Here is a 20,399-nt window from a genome sequence, read left to right on the forward strand (position 1 = left end):
TCTTTCTAAACTCTTTTAGACAGAGGGAAGGTTTAAAGGTTCTTCCTGAACCTTCTGTTTCTTGAAAATACTCGGCCTAAAATAATCTACGTGCCAAGGAGTCTCATTTTGTAGTGCCAAATTTTGCCCCCCATAACAGCATTGAGTCATTTTTTTAACTACTCGTCAGCTTTTATCTTTTAGTTGATGTATTTATACTATATTTAATAGTTACAGATACTGTAGAACTTAACCCTTGTTAAAAAACAAAATTCAGCTGAGTAAATTTGAAGATCTAATTGGCTTTATTCAACAATTCATGACTTGGGCGGCATTGCATCTAGCAAGTAGAAAGGAGCTCTGAGGAGACTTTATAGGTAGAAGACTTTTATAGGCAGAAGAAGATGGAGCTAGGAAGTTATTATTCTACTAAAGAGTTACAGGCAATGTCACCTTCCTCTGAGGGAAGTTTGGGGTCTTAGGCAGATTACCTCACTAGTGCTAACTTGGTAATTACACATTGACTGGTTAAAGGTCATGTTCTTGGGAGAGGCTGAAACTGCAGTTAGGTTAGGTGGCTAAGTCAGTGTGCTGATGTGGGAGTTAGCATAAGTGACTCCATTTTGGGCCTGTTGTCTCATCATTAACAGCCTGCCATTTTCTTTTTGGGTTTTGTTTTTTGGGTTTTTTTTTTTTTTCTTTTTAATTTTATTTTTTGAGAGAGAGGGAGAGAATGAGTGAAAGAGAGAGTATGAGTTGGGGGGAGGGTCAGAGGAAGAGGGATAAGCAGACTCCATGCTGAGCAGGGAGCCCAACTTGGGACTTGATCCCAGGACCCCGGGATCACGACCTGAGCAGAAGGCAGATGCCTAACTGACTGAGCCACCCAGGCACCCCTTCTTTTTGTTTTCTGTTGCTGTTTTATTTTTCCTCTCTTCTTTGTGTTACTTGAACATTTTTTAGAATTTCATCTTTGTAGAGTTTTTGTGTGTATATTTCTTTGCTGAGGCTTCCTAATTTTTCATTTGTTTTGGATGTGTTCATGAATGATCACTCAGTGATTTTTGTGTTGACTGCTTTATTTTTTTAAGGATTTTATTTATTTATTCGACAGAGATAGAGACAGCCAGCGAGAGAGGGAACACAAGCAGGGGGAGTGGGAGAGGAAGAAGCAGTTGCTCATAGCAGAGGAGTCTGACGTGGGGCTCGATCCCGTAACGCCGGGATCACGCCCTGAGCCGAAGGCAGACGCTTAACCGCCGTGCCACCCAGGCGCGCCTATGTTGACTGCTTTAAAATCTATGTCAGATAATTTTAATATTATCTCATTGTTATCGTCTGTTGTTTTTTTCATTTAGTTTGACATTTTCTTGGTTCTTAGAATGAAAAGTGATTTTTTTATTGAAACCAGGAAATTGTATATTATGTTGTGAATCTCATTTAAACATTCTATTTTAACTGGCTTTTTTGACACTTAGAGGAAGAGGGGTGCCACCTTGTTAGCGCTGGGTATAGCTGGAAGTTCAGGTTCCTTACTTAGCATCCACAGACACACCATGTTTGGAGGACCTCTTTACTGCTGAACAGGTGCTATGATCTGAATGTTTGTGTCTGCCCAAAATTCATATGTTGAAATCCTAATGCCTGAAGTGATGGTATTAGGAGGTGGAGCTGAAGGTGATTAGGTCATGAGGTCAGAGACCTCTAAGGAATTAATGACCTTGTAAAGGAGGCCCAGAGCACCCTTGCCCTTCGACCATGTGAGGATACAATAAAAAGAGACCTGGAAATGGGGCCCTCTGACCTAGCTGGCACCCTGATCTGGGATTTCCAACCTCCGGAAATGTGGGAAATAAATTTCTGTTGTTTATAAGGTACTTGGTTATAGCAGCCCAGACAGAGCAGAGAGGGAGTTCTGGCTTCCCTTAGAGTTTGCACTGACACTGGTGGGGTGATCGCATTCCTCTTGGGTGACGGTGAAAGCCCTAACTCCTCTCCGCTCCTCCGACACTACCAGCAGAATGCTTGCCGTATTCATCTTAGTTATTTTAGATTCCCAGTCTGATAATTCTAAAGTCTCTGCCGTGTATGAGTCTGGTTCTGATGCTTTGTCTCTTCAGACTGTTTGCCTTTCAGCATACTCTGTATTTCTTTTGTTGAAAGCCACACGTTGTATTGGGTTAAAAAAAACTGAGGTCAATACAGCTTTATTGTCAAGTGATATGTTTATCTGATTAGAAGTAAGGCTGTTTACTGCTTGTTGTAGCTTTGTTGTCCCAGAATAAAATTCCCTCCAGTGTCCTCTTTTTTGTCTTGCCTTTTATCTTTGAGTTTCCCTGGAGACTCTGAGGCTTGTGGTTTTCTCAAAGTTCTGATCCTCTGTTGTTTTAACAAGAGCTCCGCAGATACGGTGATGAGGTATGGAGGAAGAGAAACATTCTATAGTTCTATCACTACGTCTTATTCTTAAGGAACATGAGTTGGGTGTTCTCTTGCCCCAGGTTGGTTAGATTTTGGTAAAACTGGTGGTTTAGGCTCTGCTAAAATAGTTTCCCTTGAGTCTAGGTTTTATTAAGGAGAATACAGGTTTCGGGTATATTTCAAAACTGGTTACATTCCCCCTACCCCAGCTGGAAGCAGGAGCTTTTTCTCTGATCTTCACAGTGAGAATCTGGTGTAGAACTCATTGAGCTAAAATTCATGAAAGTGTGAGGGGGCCCCCCTCAGTTTTTGATCCTCAAGGTCACTGAGCTTTCAGCAATTTGTTATTTATAGTTTAGAGTGTAGTTATTAATATTGGCTCTAATTGCAGGCTTCTACTCTAGTAAGCTATGAGTCTCTGTATCTGACTGCTTATCCAGTTGTCAGGTAGCAGTCTGCCCTCTGACTTCAATTGTTTTATAAATCTAAGAGGAGTTATTAATTTTTCAGTTTGTTGAGCTTTTTTCTTGTGAGGACAAAAGTGGCAACTATGTCCTTCAGAGTGCTAAATTTGATGTATCCCAATTTTTAAAATCAGTCAATTGAAATATTTTCTAATTTCCCTTGTAATTTCTTTTTTTGCCATGGTTATTTAGAAGTGTAATATTTATTAATAATTGGATATTTCCTAGAATCCTATTGTTTCTGATTTCTACTTTTATTCCAGTCAGAGGAATGTACTCTAAATTTACAGATTTTTGGAATTTTTTGAGTCTTTCTTATTGGCCCTACATATGATCTGTCTTGGTGAATATTTTATGTGCATTTTAGAACCTATGTTCTGCAGGCATAGTGTCCTGTAAACCATTAAGTCAGGATGGCTGATGTTTCATTTAGATCTTCTGAATTCTAATTTTTTTTAATCTGTTGGTCACTGAAAGAGTATATAAAAATCTTCAATTATGATTGACAGTTTGTTTCTTTTCACTTTGAGTTCTCTCAGGTTTGCGTCATGGATTTTGAATCCCTGTTTCAGATACCTTATGTTTTTCTGATATATTTTTATTTTAATGAATTGTCTTTCTTTTTATCACTGGTAATATTCATTATTTTGAAATCTTTTGTCCGATAGTAATGCAGGCACTCCAGCTTTCTCGTATTGTTTATAAGGTGTATCTTTTTCCATCCTTTTACTCCATGACAGCATAGAGCTGGGCCTTGTTTTTTTTTTTTTTTTTTTTTTTTTAGTCCCCTCTCTGACAATCTCTGATTTTTAACTGGAAAACTTAGCACTTACCTTTAAAGGAATTCCTAATATGATTGGGTGTCATTCTACTGTCTTTGTATGTTTTTTGCTATTTGCTCCTGCTGTTGTTGCTTTTTGGTTTTCTTCTCCTTTCTTGCCTTGTTTTTGATTAGTTGAATTATAATAATGTTACACTGATTTCTCTATTCCCATTTCTAGGGAGACAATTCTCCAAGTCTTTCATGTTTCTACGTATCTTGTGAGCAAGGTGCTGACTGCCCTCAATATGTTCCTTACCATCTTTTCCAGGATGCTTGTATAGTGAATAACCTTGGAAGATACAGTGTCTCCCTCTAGAGCAAAGGGCAGGTATGCTCACTGCCCATTACAGAGGATTTGGGTCCCCTCAGGTCAGATTTCCCTGCTGTAATGAAGGCCACTGTGTGTTCATATGTCATCTAGCCTTCTTCACATTGTCCTGTGGAAATTGGGGCTCAGGAAACTCATACAACAGTGCTGATACTCTGGCTGCTGCTGTTGCTGTGAGTAATAAACTGTCCTTTACCTCTTAAGCCAGAGATTCTTGTCTTCCACCAGCTCTCATGATACTATGGCAGGCTGACTGGTTAATTTGCAAGTAGAGTACACGTACTTAGACTGCTCACGGTTCTTCAGGATTCACCCTGTCCCTTTGTGCTGTGGCTTCGTGTACAGTACATCTTTGTACATTACAAATTCCACAGCTCACTGTTAGAATTGTTTATTTAAAGAGTCTTACATCTTTTAAAGTAGTTAAAAGGAGAAGGGGGGGGATAAATGTTTCATATATAACCATATATTTACCATTTCTTCTTTACTTCCTTCCTCTTTTGAAGATCTTAGTTGCATCATGGTCCTTTCTCCTGAAGAACTTTTTTTCAGCATTTCTTTCATGTAGGTATTTTGGCAGTTTTTCTCTCAGTTTTTGTTCTACTGAAATGTCTTCATCAAGCATTTTTGAAGCCTATTTTGGCAGGATACAAAATTCTGGCATAATTTTTTTCAGCACCTTAAACAGTCATTCATTACATTATCTTGTGACCTTCCCTGTGTCTTATGAGAACTCATCCTTCATTCGTATCATCTGTTCTCTAGATGTATTTTGTCATTTTGCTTTTCTCCTTCTGTTTTCATTGTCTGTTTTTATTTTGCTTGGGATCTTTTCTGATTTGGGGCTTTGTAAATTGATCTCTTTCACTTATTTGGGGAAGTTTTTGGCCATCATTTCTTTAGGTTATTTCCTATCCTGTTCTCTCTCTTTTCCTCTATGATTCCAAATAAACCTGTTTTACCACTTGTTGTTTCCCATGTGGTCCCTGAGCTTCTACATTTTTCTTCATTCTTTTTCCTCCTCCAACTTCAGACTCAAGATCTGTCTTCAAGTTCAGTGACTATTTGCTGTTTCCTTTCACTCTTAAGCCCACTTAGTGAATTTTTTTATTTCAGGTTTAAAGTTTTCATTTGGCTGTTTTTTATGGTAACTATTTCTGTGCTGAAATTCCAAATTTGTTCATTCATTATATATCATCTTTTAAGTTTTTGAATAAATTTTTTAATAGCTGCTTTAGAATTCTTGTCTGCTAATTGTATCATCTGAAATTTGTGTTGGTTTCTATTGACGTTTTCTTTATGGACACATTTTCTTGTTTCTTAACTATGTCTTAGGAATTTTGATTGTATAGTGGACTTTATGAATGATGCATTGTAAAAACTCTGGATTTCTTTTGTATTCTTCTAAAGAGTCCATTTTGTTCTGGAAGGCAGTTAACTTTGGCTGGATTCAGACTCCAAAGTCAGGCTCCCCTGTGTTGGTTTGCAACTGAAATTTCCACTCAGCCTTTAGCTGCTGCTTATTTGTTTGTTTGTTTGCCAGGACTTTGTTGTCTTGCTCTAGGATTGTGTAATTTATTGGTGAGCCAAGTTTGCTGGCTGATTCTGTATGAAAACTTTGGGGCTTATGCTTTCTGTAGGGCCTCCTTTTCCTACCTAAGTTTCTGAGCATTCTGTCAGCCTGAATTCTGTGTTTGCCATCTCAAGCAAGTAAATGTGCTATTCTTTGCCACTTTTCCAGGCAAAAAGTTGCAAATTTGCAAATCTCACTCATTGCTCTTTGTCTTTTAACAGCAGACTTCCCACTGATTTTTACCTGCTTTTGATTCCTCTCCAGAGATTTCAAGTACTGGGTTTAAATCATATTTTCTCAGATTCTATAATTGGTCAGGAGAGTTAATCTGACCAATTCTCTGCCATTACTCGATTTCCTTTTTACAATAATCTTTTAAAAACTGGGCATCTAAGCCCTAAGTAGAATACTCTATAGCTGAGTAACATAAATTGTATTCTGTAAGCAGAAAGTATCATTCAGAAATGTTTTACTTGTATTTGAAAGTTGAGGAAAATTCCTCTTTTTTAAAGAAAAGATATAACACAAATCTGAGAAGTTCATATTTTGGAAGTAAATGTTTGAAAGAATAAAAGTACCAATCATTTATCAAAAAGTTTATATATCAGGCTCAGGGATATATTTTGACTACTTTTTTTCTATTATAATTTTAGGATGCCTTTTTGAAAATCATTAGAAATGAGGGCATTAAATCCCTATGGAGTGGCCTTCCCCCTACCTTGTAAGTTGCAATTTAATATTCTCTAAGTGATGATTGCTGTTTTGTTTTGCCTTATAAGTGGCATGGTCATATAAAATTGTGCATTTATAAGATTGGGACTTTTTCATTTTCTGAAGCATTGTTTTGTGAGTCCCACAACCACCCACACATTTGATTATTTGTTAGAAGTATTCACAGGACCTAAAGAAGGTTATACTCATGTCTGTGACTCATTACAGTGAAGGGCTACAAAGCAGAATCAGGAAGGGAAAAAGCACAACAGTAGCTGAGCAAGGCTTCCAGAGCCCTCCCTGGGGACATCCCATAGGACAGGCTTATTCTTCCAGCACTGAACTGCAGCGGCATATACAAAGTGTTTCTACCTGAAAATGTGTTTGAATGGCAGAATCTGGGGCTTATATTGGGGATTGATGACATAGGCAAATTCCTTCTCTGTGATCACCTGTGATTACCAAAACCCAGACCCCAAAAAGAAAGCAAATGTTTACCAAAAGTCACATCGTTTGCACAAAACAACCTAGACTGGTTGATTTGGTGCTCTAGACATACCAAAAAAACCTTATAGGGAATATTCCAAGGGCTACATTCCTTGGAATTGGCCAAAGGTCAAGCATGCAAAAGGTCCTCCTGAAGATAAAGATTTGGGCAACCAGGCCTGCTGTAGTAAGTCTTTGGTGCACAAGCATAATTTTTTTTTCATTTTCAGAAATTAAGATGTTATTTGAAATTAATTTCAAAAATTAAGATGGTGTTATTTGACTTTTTGTTTTACAAACATAATGAGAGATACTGTGATATGCATACTTTCCCTTTTCTGCATAATTTTAATTCTCTACTAACTAGCTATTATATGAGTTAATATGATAAACTAGTAAGGCTGAATGTAAAAATCCCAAATAATATCTTTCTTTGCTTCATTTTTTTTTAATGTATCTTTTTTGTGGAGCAAATTAGTCACTTTGAGGCATACATTTTAAACAGTGCCTAAGGTTATAAAGTTAGTGGCTGATCCAAGACCAGCAGTCAATTCTGTTTCTAAATTCTCATCAAACTTCACTGTGGAACATTAGGCATTTCAAAGTATGGTCTATGAATGTCCCTTAGACTATAAACAAACTGATTTCTTGTTGTATTAATATATATAACATGACAGTGCCTGCAACTTTGTGCTTAATTTTTTAATAATTTCCTTTTGATAATTTCATTTGAAAGAATATATTATGGGAATTTCCTCAAAACTATGCAACATTAATTGTAATTTATTTCTAGATACAGGCAGGTATGATACTCAGTCCGTCGTTCAAAAATATTTTGCAAATGCTCTTGCATTTTTTACTTCAGGGATTTTCGTGTTACAGTGAATGTAATTGGGAAGGAAGATTTTGGGAGACTAGAAACAATAGAACAAATCAAGGAGGTAGAGGAGTGTCCTCTTTAGTCTTTTCCTATTTTTGACCTGAGCAAGTGCTCTGTAACATATTTTCACAACTAGAATCTGAACTTCTGTAGGGCAGATACCTGTTGTACATCTTTTTGTTGCCTACTAAGTTAAACTCTAATAATTTTAAAATAAAGGAAAAATCGATGTCATTGGCTGATTTGTTATGGTTTTTAGCTTATATACAATATAAGGATTTTAGCTTAAATTTAATAATAATACATTTAAGCCTTTTAATGGTTTTTATAAATCTTTCTGTTGGTGTTTCTAACAGAGTGATGGCAGTTCCTGCCACAGTTATTTATTTTACCTGCTATGATCAATTATCTGCTCTTCTGAGATCAAAATTGGGAGAAAATGAAAGTCGTGTACCAATTATTGCCGGAATTGTTGCCAGATGTAAGTAATAAACTTACTGTATTTTCATTCTGATTTCTGTTTAAAGCTGCTTTTAAAATTTTGACAGTCACAGATAATTTTGTATAAAATGTAGAGTATTGGTACATTTCGCATTGTAATTTGTACTAATTTGTTAGTATCTATACTCTAGAAGTCATATAGTATGTAGCAATTGCCATCAGAATAAGATGGGATCAACCCATCCCTGTTGAACTTTGGACAAAGAGTTAGATTTTAGAATGACATCAGATGTATGATATCGGATGTCAAGTTGATGTCAAATTGGTGCCAAGTCCTGAATCATTTTCCTTATAGACTCTGGGATTCAGAGTTTAATCAGAAGGAAATTTGCCTCTGTTCAAAAAGATAAGTTTTTTTGTGTTGTGGGAGTGAGGTTTTATAGTAGTTTAATTGATGTGTAATATTTCTGGAACTACTGGTGAAAGAGTTGAAAGCAGGGGTGCCTGGTTGGCTCAGTTGATGGCACACATGACTCGATCTTGGAGTTGTGAGTTTGAGCCCCACATTGGGTGTAGAGATTACTTAAAAAAACAAAATCTTAAAGAGTTGAAACAGAAAGAGCAAGGTGCATGAAAACGGACTTTTAAGAAATACCTTTATCAAGGGGAAAAAAATGTGCGCCCCTATGTTGGCATCATTAGATATTTGATTCTAAGGTTTGCAGACTTTTCAGAATGAAAGTTATGTATATAAAATGCATGAAATATTTTTGCATGTGTGTTTGCATAGTACCTGGCTTTGTTTTTGTTTTCTTATATTTGCTTGTTTGTATTAGTTGGTGCAGTAACTGTGATAAGTCCATTAGAATTGATTAGAACCAAGATGCAATCTAAGAAGTTTTCTTACAAAGAATTGCATCGATTTGTCAGCAAGACAGTGTCTGAAGATGGTTGGATATCCCTTTGGAGGGGCTGGGCTCCTACTATTCTTAGAGATGTACCGTTCTCAGGTAGGATTTACCTTAGTATCTGCTAAATTTTAGGTAGCATTTTCTTACGTATGTATCACTTTTGTTTTTTTTTTAAGTTCAATTAGCCAACGTGTAGTACATCATTAGTTTTTGATGTAGTGTTAAATGATTCATTATACATGTCACTTTTAAGTTAATTTGAAGCCCCTTAAGGCTAAAGGTAAGTTATCTTCTTTAATGACCACAAACTCCTAGTTCAATGTTAGGCTTTCAGATCTTTATGAGTCTTTATTGGACAGATAGTTTCTAATTCAAGCCTGATTTTCTGTTTTCCTTCTGCTTCATTTTTTTAAAGATGTTAATTGGTATATATTCACATTTAAATAAAACAAACTACCTTTAACATTGCCCTAAATGTGATAATTACTTAGGTAAGTGAACTACTACAAATCAAAATATAAAATGTGTTTAAGAGCACCTGTGAATTATATTGACTTCTACTTTTTCAGTTATTAGAGGTAAAAATCTTCCCCTTTAAATGAGTATCCTGTAAAACACTATTCTAAATCAGATAGGAGATTGTGCTAATTATTGAATTGTGAAGAGGGAGAAAATCATGAGAAAGAAGTGCAAAACTAACAACTTATAAAATGTGCATGCTTCAGAGTTCCTCTCTCTTTTTCCCTTTGAATTAATCCTTTTCTTGCGCTCTCTTCACATCTCTATGTATCTTGCCCTTTCCATTAGTATTTTTCTTCAGCCTTTTGTGTTCGGTTATGCGATTCAAAAATACAGATTCCTAGGCCAGTCATTTTTCTTCATTTTTTATCACATGATATTTGACACATAAGAAGTAATGTAGTATAAATTATGAAATATATTAATAAAAAAAAACACTTGTGAAGTCACCATTCAGTCTGTGAACTAGAGCACTGCAATTATCATGAAACTACATATATTCACCTCCACTGTCACATCTCCAGTGGTAACCACTATATTGAATTTTATCATCCATTTGTTTTTTAAAAAACAGTTTTACCACATGTGTATTATTGCCAAACAGTATGTTACTTAGTTTTGCCCATTTTTGAGCTTTAAAAAATGCTCACTTTACTCAGTAATCTTAAGATTCTTTTTTGTTTCTATGTGAAACCTTTTTTTTCATTTTTACTCTCATTTATGAGTAAACAAGTAAGTGCTATTGTGAATATTTTTAACAGACTCGTGGTGTACACGTACAAGGATTTCTCCAGTATCAGATTTGCTAGTTCATACAAATATATACGTTTTATTACATAACGTCAGATTCTTTTCTAAAGCGATTGTATAGATCAGTACACCTACCACCTTCCTGTTCCTTCATTCCGTACCCTCACCAGTACTTTTACTGTGAAAGCTCTTACATGTTGTTTCTTTAGTAATTTAAAGTGGTATCTCATTTTAACTTCTATTTGGCTGATCATTAATGAGGTTGAGCACCATGTCATTGGCCATTCATTTATCCATAATTGATTTGCAGTTAAGAACTGAGATAAATATTCAACTTTATTCTCCCCTCATATGGATGGATGGTTATCCCAGCATCATTTATTGAATCACCACACTTGCTCTGGGGATTTGCAGTGTCACCTGTCACATTAGAGCTTCACGTATGCATGCCGAGCCTCTGCTAATACTGCAGTGTTGTCTAAATTACCAGTGCACTATTAAAAATCTTAATGTCACCTTATTATTTTCCTCTAGAAATGGCATCTCTGTTATATAACTCTTCTTTGAAGTGTGTTAGTAGAGTTTTAAATTTTTCTTCATAAATATATACAAACTTTTTTTTTCTTTTTTTAGATTTTTTTATAGTTACACACACCTCCAACTTTGGTAGCTATTTTAAAAGCTCTATTAAAATAAAAGTTCCAAATCTTTTTTGGAATACTGCCAGTGCAGTGTTACAATTAATTTTCCTGTGTTAGAGAATGTTTAATATTCAGCCAGTTTTGAAACTATTATTAATTTTACTTTGCCTATCTTCTGGATTTTTTGTATAGACATAAATATGTAAACTGTATTTTGTTTCTTCATTTTTAATCAACAGAGCTTTTATTTTTTTTCTATCTTACTATGCCTCCTAGTTTTTGATGAATATCAATATATCTTGATGTATATCCTTTTCCTAAAGAAATCCCCTTTTATCCCGAGGTTTCCAAGAAACTTCTTTGTTTTAAAAATGAAAATGTGTTGAATTTTATGAAATGCTTTTCCATCAATTTTAGATGATCCCATACATAGTTCTTTTAATGTGGTGTTTGGCATTTAAAGGGTTTGTTACATTTACTACCTTTACATTCCTCTTATGATAACCCAGTTTAGTCATAGTATATGATCTTTCATGAAATACATCTGTTTTGGGTTGCTTTTTTTTTTTTTTTAAGAATTTTTATACCTGTGTTAATGAATGAGATTGAACTGTAGTTGTCCTTTCTCCTACTGTTCTTGTCAGGTTTTGGAATTGAAGTCCTACTTTACTGTTTTATGGGGGCGGGGGGTTGTTTATAAGATTGCTAGAATATTTCTGAGAACTTCATTCCCTTTTTTTCAATCTCACCTAGTATGTGTGCCCAAGCAGAAAGTAGGGTGTGTCAGGGTTAGACTTTCCCTTTTCCTTTAATATATGACCTTATATCTTTAAAGTCCACATTTCACTTCTAAATTATGTGTTCATTTCATTTTCTGTTTTTATAGCAATGTACTGGTATAACTATGAAGTTTTAAAGAAGTGGTTGTGTGCGAAATCTGGTTTATATGAACCAACGTTTATGATCAACTTTACTTCAGGCGCATTATCTGGTTCTGTAAGTTGATATTCTTTTCTTGTTAATATTCCAGAATAATGGTAATTGTCTTATTGAAACAGAATGAAAGATTATATAGCATTTCATATTTATTGAGATATCACTTTTGGGCTGCACTGCTTTAAAAATTTTTTAAGTATTGACTCTCCTGTTTTGAGGAAATAATTTACTAGCCAATAAATATTTTATTTTTTAAAGATTTTATTTATTTATTTCAGAGAGGGAGATAGAGCAAGCATGAGTGGGGGGAGGGGGGAAGGGAGAAGCAGGCTCCCTGCTGAGCAAGGAGCCCATTGTAGGGCTAGATCCCAGGACCCTGGGATCATGACCTGAGCCAAAGGCAGACTCTTAACCGACTAAGCCAACCAGACACCCCTAGCATCTCAATATATTAAAAAGCACTTTGTGTCTATGTTTTTATTACATTACAAATACGTGATTGTTTTTCTGAAATTTTTTTTGATTTGTTAGATCATTGCAGTTATGATAATGTTTTAATTCGTGCTTTATTATTTACCAAATATTTGTCAATTAAATTAATGCCAGTAGACCTGGTTAGGTAATATTTCATAGAGTGTCGTATCATACGTATAATCAGATTGAGTAGAAGTAATTTCATCCTCTGCTGCTAATTCCTGTTTCTTTGGGAATGTTTTGGCCAAGTATTTCTTAAAAGAATTTTAACAGGAAAAAAACCAAAGAATTTTAACCGAAAAAAAAACAAAGAATTTTAACATATATTAGAGTCAGAAGGGAGGAATCTCAAATGGCCATTTTTAGGTAGTAGAGAGTTCACTGTTGCCACTCCCCCACATAATGTAGCTTTTGAGTGGTCTTTTACACAGATTCATATCCTCATGATCTTGGCCACAGAGTTTTCTTATTTCCACATACGTACAAAATGAATTTGGGATGACCTAGAGTGAGATGCTGACCTACTGGAACCAAATGAAAACAAGAGTGAAGGAGCATAGTAAAGGGATGGAGACCTGCAGGAAAATACTGGAATAATTGTACCAGAAAGCCTGGGCTAAGGAAGCCACTGTGAATTAGTTCAGAACTTAGAAATGAGTGTTCCCAGGCCTGGGGTCTGTCAGATTAACCCTGGGATTTACAAGCCTATGGAGACAAAAGAGCAGTGACTTTTTGAGTAATCTAAGTAGTTAAGAACCAGCAAAATGTTTTCATTATCCTTATTTTTGAGGTGATTAAATGTAACTTAATTGTATTGCATTTATATCTTAATCCAGGATGAATGAGAAAAAAAATACTATTTATATAGAGAAATTCATAACAGTTGAATTACAAAACCAATTTTGTACTTAAATGCTTAATGTCTTTTTTTAAAAGTTGAATAATGTGGCACCTGGGTGGCTCAGTCGGTTAAGCAACTGCCTTTGGCTCAGGTCATGATCCCAGGGTCTTGGGATCAAGCCCCACATCAGGCTCCCTGCTCAGCGGGGAGTCTGCTTCTCCCTCTCTCTGCTCTCTCTCTCTCAAATAAATTTTTTTTTTTTAAAGTTGAATAACGGCTTCAGAATGTTGTACCAACTTTCCAGTAATAGGAAGGAAAATTCTCTATTTCACTACTTCTGCTTAAACATAGGAAATTAAATTTAAAAAATATTTTTAATGATCTAGAAAGTATCTCTGCCTTTTGACTGTTTTCAAATAAAAACTTGTCTCTGCAGCAGAAGAAGCACATCAGTGTGATGTTCAGGGTTTCTGTCACAAAACAGAAGAGCTAAGCCACATCATTTTAGAAAGTGTCAAAGGCTAAAAAACATTTATCACTACGTTTTGCTGCTACGTGCTAGACTGTGGAGAGGGAGAAATAATTGATTTTCACTTACCTGAGATCTTTGAAACATTTCAGTTCAGAAACTTAAAACAGCATTGTTGGGGTGAAATACAACGTAAGTGATTTCAGGGAGCATTTTAGGAGCATATTGTCAAATGTGAACTGGGAAGAAAACAAGTTTTTACTTTGCATGGCTGTTGTATCAAGTATTATGAGACTTTTTTTTTTTAAGATTTATTTATTTGTCAGAGAGAGAGAGCAAGAGCATAAGCAGGGGGAGAGGCAGAGGGAGAGGGAGAAGCAGATTCCCTGCTGAGCAGGAAGCCCGATATGGGGCTCGATCCTAGGACCCTAGGATCATGACCTGAGCTGAAGGCAGCCGCTTAACTGACAGAGCCACCCAGGCATCCCTGTTATGAGACATTCTTGAGGGAATTTATTCTTTCAAAAAACCTTCCTTGGAGCGCCTGGGTGGCACAGCGGTTAAGCGTCTGCCTTCAGCTCAGGGCGTGATCCCGGCGTTGTGGGATCGAGCCCCACATCAGGCTCCTCCACTATGAGCCTGCTTCTTCCTCTCCCACTCCCCCTGCTTGTGTTCCCTCTCTCGCTGGCTGTCTCTATCTCTGTCGAATAAATAAATAAAATCAAAAAAAAAAAAAAACCTTCCTTGCTTAATTAGGTTATTATGAAAATAATCATTGATTCATTTTGAGGTATTTTTAAAGTGTGATTTGTGAACTATTGTAACTGTATTTGGATAAATATGTGGAAACCCATTAAGGAAAGGGTTCGTGTAAATTTAATTTTTTAATTCTATTTTTAAGACACTTGTTGGAAATTTTTAAATGCTTACTACATAATTGAGAAATTCTGCTTTAAAATGGGTATTATAGGGGCGCCTGGGTGGCTTAGTCGTTAAGTGTCTGCCTTTGGCTCAGGGTGTGATCCCGGCGTTCTGGGATCGAGCCCCACATCAGGCTCCTCCGCTGGGAGCCTGCTTCTTCGTCTCCCCATTCCCCTGCTGTGTTCCCTCTCTCGCTGGCTGTCTCTCTGTCAAAATAAATAAATAAAATCTTTAAAAAAAACAAAAGTAGGTATTATACCTTCATGTGTAGTAAAGGAGTAATGGGACATTTAGGAGCATCAGAAATTGTGCATACCGGTTTTGGAGTCCGGGCGGTCTGTGTGGTTGTAATTCTGACTCTCCCACTAACCTCAGGAAAGTAGGGGAACTTTTTTTGAGACTATTTACTTCTAAATTATGGGAGAAATACATAGGACATGTTATCTGTTTTCTTTAATAAAACCTTCTCTTTGAATATATCTGGTTTCATCTTAAGTTTCAGTTTAGTTATGATTCCATTGTTTATCCTTCAGTAATGTGCTATTTAGAAGAATATAAAAATATTAAGAAAAAAATTTAAAGGTAGATTTAAATTAATTTTACTTTTTGATAGTTTGCAGCTGTTGCAACTTTGCCATTTGATGTGGTAAAAACACAAAAGCAGACTCAACTTTGGATATATGAAAGTCATAAAAGTAAGTTTAACTTAGAACATTTTCAAGATGCCATGATTGTTTTCCTTTTTCTTTCCAGATGGACTAAATAAGAGAAACAAGATTTTTTTTTCCTCTGCTGCTTTAACTGAAACTAATACACTGTTAGAATGGAATGCCCAGAGAAAAAAATACTCTCCAAAACTTAAGAAACTTAAAACTTAAGAAATTTAAAAATCTATATATTTTGCCTGTCGTCAGTTTAGTCTCATACCTGCTAGAGAGAGGACTACATACTATATAACTGTTCTTTCAAATAAATCTAGAAATTTAGAGTGAAGGTTAGGAAATTAGTGGGAACCCTTTTTCTCTTGGTGTGTTTTGTTTCATTAGTATGTGTATACATTTTATTCTTTTTCTCAATGTTTTTTAGCGTCCCTTCCTTTTGATATGTTTTTTTCCTACCTGTTATCCTATCTATTTTTACCTTTTTATAACCTGTAATTAGATCTTCTAGAACAAAAGTGTGCTCTTAGTTGCTTCTACTAGATTCCTTCTATCATTATTTATTATCTATAGAAAGTATGGCAAACCCATTGGAAATTATCTGTTACAAAATTATGTCATGTAAACCTCGTGATTGATAAACCTATTATGTTAATAAATTATTCTAACCCACCAGAATATTCTGCCTATAAAAATAGGTATTATAATTTTTGAAACAAACAGTAATGTTTATAGACAACTGAATCTGATGAATATTAGTGACTACTTTGTCCTTGACTTTCCAGAGTCCTAGTCTATTTTCATAATAGGAGCTAACTAAAACCTGGGAAGTCAACAAAGTTTATTATCAGGGTTCTTCCATTTCCTTTTTGGGTGGGAGCCTTCTAGCTGCCTAAGCCCTATCTGTTCTCCCTTGGTAGTTTAAAATTACTTTGTTTCATTCTCCCTTCCAACTTATCAGAATTCCTATTTCCTCTATTACATGAAGTATTTAATATAGTCAGAATATTCTCTTTGGTGTGATTCATGACTGTGGTCACGAGCCGATGGTCATGGTGGTAGTGAGGGAGAGGATGGGAATCTCTACAGTTAGCTTCTGATCCTCACTAAGGTTTGAGAGCCACTTACCTGGATAAATAATCTTTGGAGTCACCTGGGGTGCTTTTTCATTGCATCTAAAGGTGGGCATCACCCCCGGACTCTCATTTAATAGATCTAATCTGGGGCTCTAACTTGTGAATTTTGAAAATGTTCCCTAGGTGATATTGATTGTACATCCTCCTTGAGACTGGCATCAGGGAGCCATCTTCTTTCACTAGATTCGGCTCTTACCTATCACTGTTTTTTTCCTAGTGTTTCTCCAATAAACCCCAAAGGAGAAATCTTGAATAAGCTTTAGGTCTTAATTTTATATGATTTTCATTGGTCACTTTTACCTGTTACTCTGCTTCAGCTATGAACCAGGTATATTTAGCAAGATACACTTCTACTGCAAATTACACTTCTGATTTGAGTGATAAACAGCCCATATTTTTTCTCATTTTTATCGTATATTATTTATCCCCATCAAAGAGGCAAATCAGCTCCCTTTAGAAGTGGATTCCTCCACTCTGTAGCTCAGCTACACCAAATCCATTATCTCTAAGCAAAAAGAAAAATAAGAAGTGTTCTGTAAAGAATGATGCTGAGTTCCTTGTAAGAATATGATCTCTGTAACTGTGCTTAGACCGTGTCTCCCGTGCATTAGTCGACTACTGATTGGAGTGCACCGTGCTGGTCTAGACAGACAAGTGAGGCCATCTTCAAGTCCTCAAACAGCTCATAGTGTAATGGAAAAGAAGCATATTAGGATGTAGTGAGTGCCAGATTTCATAATAGAGGTAACTTTTTCCTCACTTATGAGGCCCTCATTTATAATTTTAAAAAATTTAATGTCACCTTTCAGCTTTTTAAACCTGGCTCAGATCCACCTGCTTTCAACAGTTACAGTTAAACTTCTTTTTCTGTGAACATATTCAGTATTTTAAAATACTTCAGCAGAAATTTTAAAACCATTAAAAAATGGTTATATGTGACAAATTGTGAAGAAAAGCTCAATCTTAGTTATGAGGACAGTGCCAACCAGAAGGGCAGTGAGAGGACATTTTATATGTGCTGGGTTGTTGGGGAGAACAAGGAGCAGTGCGCATGCTCATGCTGGGCAGGTGAGAGTCTAAGTTTGGAAAATAATCTGGCAGTCTCAAGAAAGGCTCTTTGAACAAGCAGTTCCACCTTCGATATGTGCCCTAGAGAAATGTCTGCACACGTACAAGGATACCCACTGAAGGATTCTTAATCCCAAAAAGTTAGAAAGCACTAAAACTGTCTGTGGCAAGGAAATGGGTAAACTGTGATAATCCATATAATGCAATACCATACAGCAATTAAATCAAATATAGCTATATTTGCCAATATAGATATAATCCTAAAAGCACGTTACAAATATACAGTGCAATAGCACTTATACAAAGTTTAAGAGCATGAAAAGCAAGAGTATATATTATTTATGGATATGTTCAGGTGTAGTGAAAGTTTAAAACACAAGCATGGGAAAGATAAAGGAAAAAAGAGACAAGAGAGTGGTTACCTCTCAGGAGAGAGGAAGAATACTGAGAAGGAATATACTGAGGACTTCAGTTCTATCTAAAAGGTACAGTTACTAGGTTTTGATAAATGTGGATGGTCAGTAAATGAGTATTTCTTTTATTGTTGTCTATGCTTGAAATATGGAAAAACCAAACATTGTTTCCTTATGATGTAAGAAGTTGCTTATTACCTGTAGGAATAGCTCCAGAGGGTTAGAACTTTGGGCAGGACATACTTCGGAGACTCCATAAGAGCATGACTGAGGCTTACCTTCAGTTGAGAATGCATTCTGTCCATTCTCTTCTGCATTAATTGCACCCTATCTAAATAGGGACCACTTCAGGGCTTGAATTCTACAAGATCAAAAATATCTGGCTACTTGGCTTCCTTTCTTTCACTAGCTGTTTCCAAAATTTAAATGGAATAATTTAAATATGAAGAAGTTGCCAACTTGTAATATAAAATTTTTGTCATTGACTTTCTTTAGAAAGTTAAATTTCATTCAGAAGTACTTTGTTCTTGGTTTAAAAAATGTGTCCTTCCTGTTGGATTGCTATAGTTATTATCTTTATATTTAGAGTATTTATATTGATCATACAGCTTCCTAAATAAATCACAGAGCCTCATTTATCTTCATAGTCAGAGAATCTGGTATTTCTATAAATGAGATTTGAGATAATGAGCCCATTCCTTTAAGTGGTAAAATTCTAAAAAGCCATTTTTGAAAGCTCTCTTTCTCCAACCTTTTCCTTTTTTCCCTCTGGGCATGCTTAATAATACACACTTTAATCTTCCTGAATGACTCGAGTTGTCATCCACGGTCACGGTGACGAGCATAGTCTTACTGTGCAGCTCTGAGCAGCTAATGAGGATACTGCAGTAGTGTTTGCCCCTCATCCACTGACCTCAAACAGCGACTTTGACAACTTCAGTGTGTCAGCTGTCACAGTGTTCACGTGGTAGTGGGCCTGCTTCTTAGCAGACTCTTTTTACTCATTGCATCTAGTAATCTGTGGGCTAAGCCAGCTGCTTAGAATCATTGTGTAAAATGAAGGTAAGTAAACTCTGTGCATGAACAGCTCATTCATAGCTGTATGTTTGAACCTCAGTGACATCTATTTTGTTGTTTTTAAAAAATAGTTCAGTTTCTTACTTTCAGATATTTGAGTGGTTACTGTTAATTAAAGGCTGGCATTGCCAAGTAAAGTGTGTGCATTTTTTTTTATAACTGTGTACTTCTAGTGACTGTACAGTTTGAAATACTATTTTTTTATCAAATTTTATAAAAATGCAGAATTTTGTTTTTAAAAAAGGCTGTATCTGCCCTTTGGAGGAGACAAGATGGATATAATTTATATCAAGACTGGGACATCCAGGGACGCCTGGGTGGCTCAGTAGGTTAAACAACTCCCTTTGGCTTGGGTCATGATCCCAGGGTCCTGGGATCAAGCCCCCATCAGGCTCCCTGCTCAGCGGGAAGCCTGTTTCTCCCTCTGCCTACTGCTCCCCCTGCTCGTGTTCTCTCTCTGTCAAATAAATAATCTTTAAAAAAAAAAAAAAGAGAGAGAGAGAGAGAGAGAGATTGGTACATCTGTTCAGAAAGGTTTCAATAAAGGCAGACCTCCCTAGGAAGAATGAGCTGTTCTTTTCAGAACTTCTTCTTAGAAAAACATTTTTTAAATGTGTGCAGTAAAAATGTAATGAAAAATGGTTATCAGGGCTTCTGTTTGGCTTTGGGAACCCATGAATATTTCTACGCATCCTTTAAATTTTTCATTATGAAAGATGTTTAAGGCATGGAAATACGTATAAAGGATACTACCCACCACCAAGCTTAAGAAACTTAATTCACAGAATCCATCTGTGTATTCCTCCTCGATTATATCTAGTCCTATACACCTTAAAGTTATGACCTTTTTCTAATTTTTCTTTTTAATGAATCCAGTTGTTAAAAGTAAGATTTTGGGTAAATTTTAGGTAAATAGATCTGTTCTTATTATAATGATTATACACATCCAAAGGCCATGAACATTTTTATGTGTATTGTGTATTAGAAGTTATTAAGTGGTAATTCATGTATCATTTCTTTTGTTTTTAACATTTAGTTTCTATGCCTTTGCCTATGTCCACCTGGACTATCATGAAGAGCATTGTTGCTAAGAATGGATTTGCAGGATTATTTACAGGTAAAAATACTTGCTTTACCAAATTGTTGAATAAAATGATTACTTTTGTATCTGTCATCTTCCTAAATTAACTTTAAGCAGGAAATTATTGAAAACATTCCCCATTTATGAAACATACCACATTTATGATGTTAAAGCAAATATCTTAGGGACTTCTGGGTGGTTCTGTCAGCTAAGTATCTGCCTTTGGCTCAGGTCATGATGCCAGAGTTCCGGGAGGAGTCCTGCATCAGGCTCCCTGCGCAGCAGGGAGTCTGCTTCTCCCTCTCCCTCTGCTCCTCCCTCTGCTGATGCGTGCTCTTTCTGTCAAATAAATAAAATCTTTCTAAAAAATTACTTTTTTTAAACATAAGGTAAAATT

At 35.9% G+C, this 20,399-nt stretch overlaps 1 protein-coding gene across 5 annotated transcripts in view; it reads left to right on the plus strand.

Annotated features, from left to right (window-relative positions):
* Nucleotides 1-20,399, plus strand: part of SLC25A40 (solute carrier family 25 member 40) — a 62,591-nt gene that overhangs the window by 30,265 nt on the left and 11,927 nt on the right. For 4 of the 5 annotated variants that reach the window (XR_005838612.1, XR_005838611.1, XM_040644297.1 and 1 more), the window contains 6 exons: nt 6,242-6,309; nt 8,022-8,146; nt 8,943-9,116; nt 11,814-11,923; nt 15,182-15,263; nt 19,958-20,038. Coding sequence is in view for 3 of the 5 variants with exons in the window: in XM_040644297.1 (XP_040500231.1) it covers nt 6,242-6,309; nt 8,022-8,146; nt 8,943-9,116; nt 11,814-11,923; nt 15,182-15,263; nt 19,958-20,038 (640 nt within the window). In the remaining 2 variants the exon portion in view is untranslated. The remainder of the gene's footprint in view (nt 1-6,241; nt 6,310-8,021; nt 8,147-8,942; nt 9,117-11,813; nt 11,924-15,181; nt 15,264-19,957; nt 20,039-20,399) is intronic. The other variant, XM_040644298.1, reaches the window with a different exon arrangement.

Source organism: Ursus maritimus, unplaced genomic scaffold (genome assembly GCF_017311325.1).
Source record: "Ursus maritimus isolate PB19 unplaced genomic scaffold, ASM1731132v1 scaffold_3, whole genome shotgun sequence".
In the NCBI taxonomy this organism is placed as follows: Eukaryota; Metazoa; Chordata; class Mammalia; order Carnivora; family Ursidae; genus Ursus; species Ursus maritimus.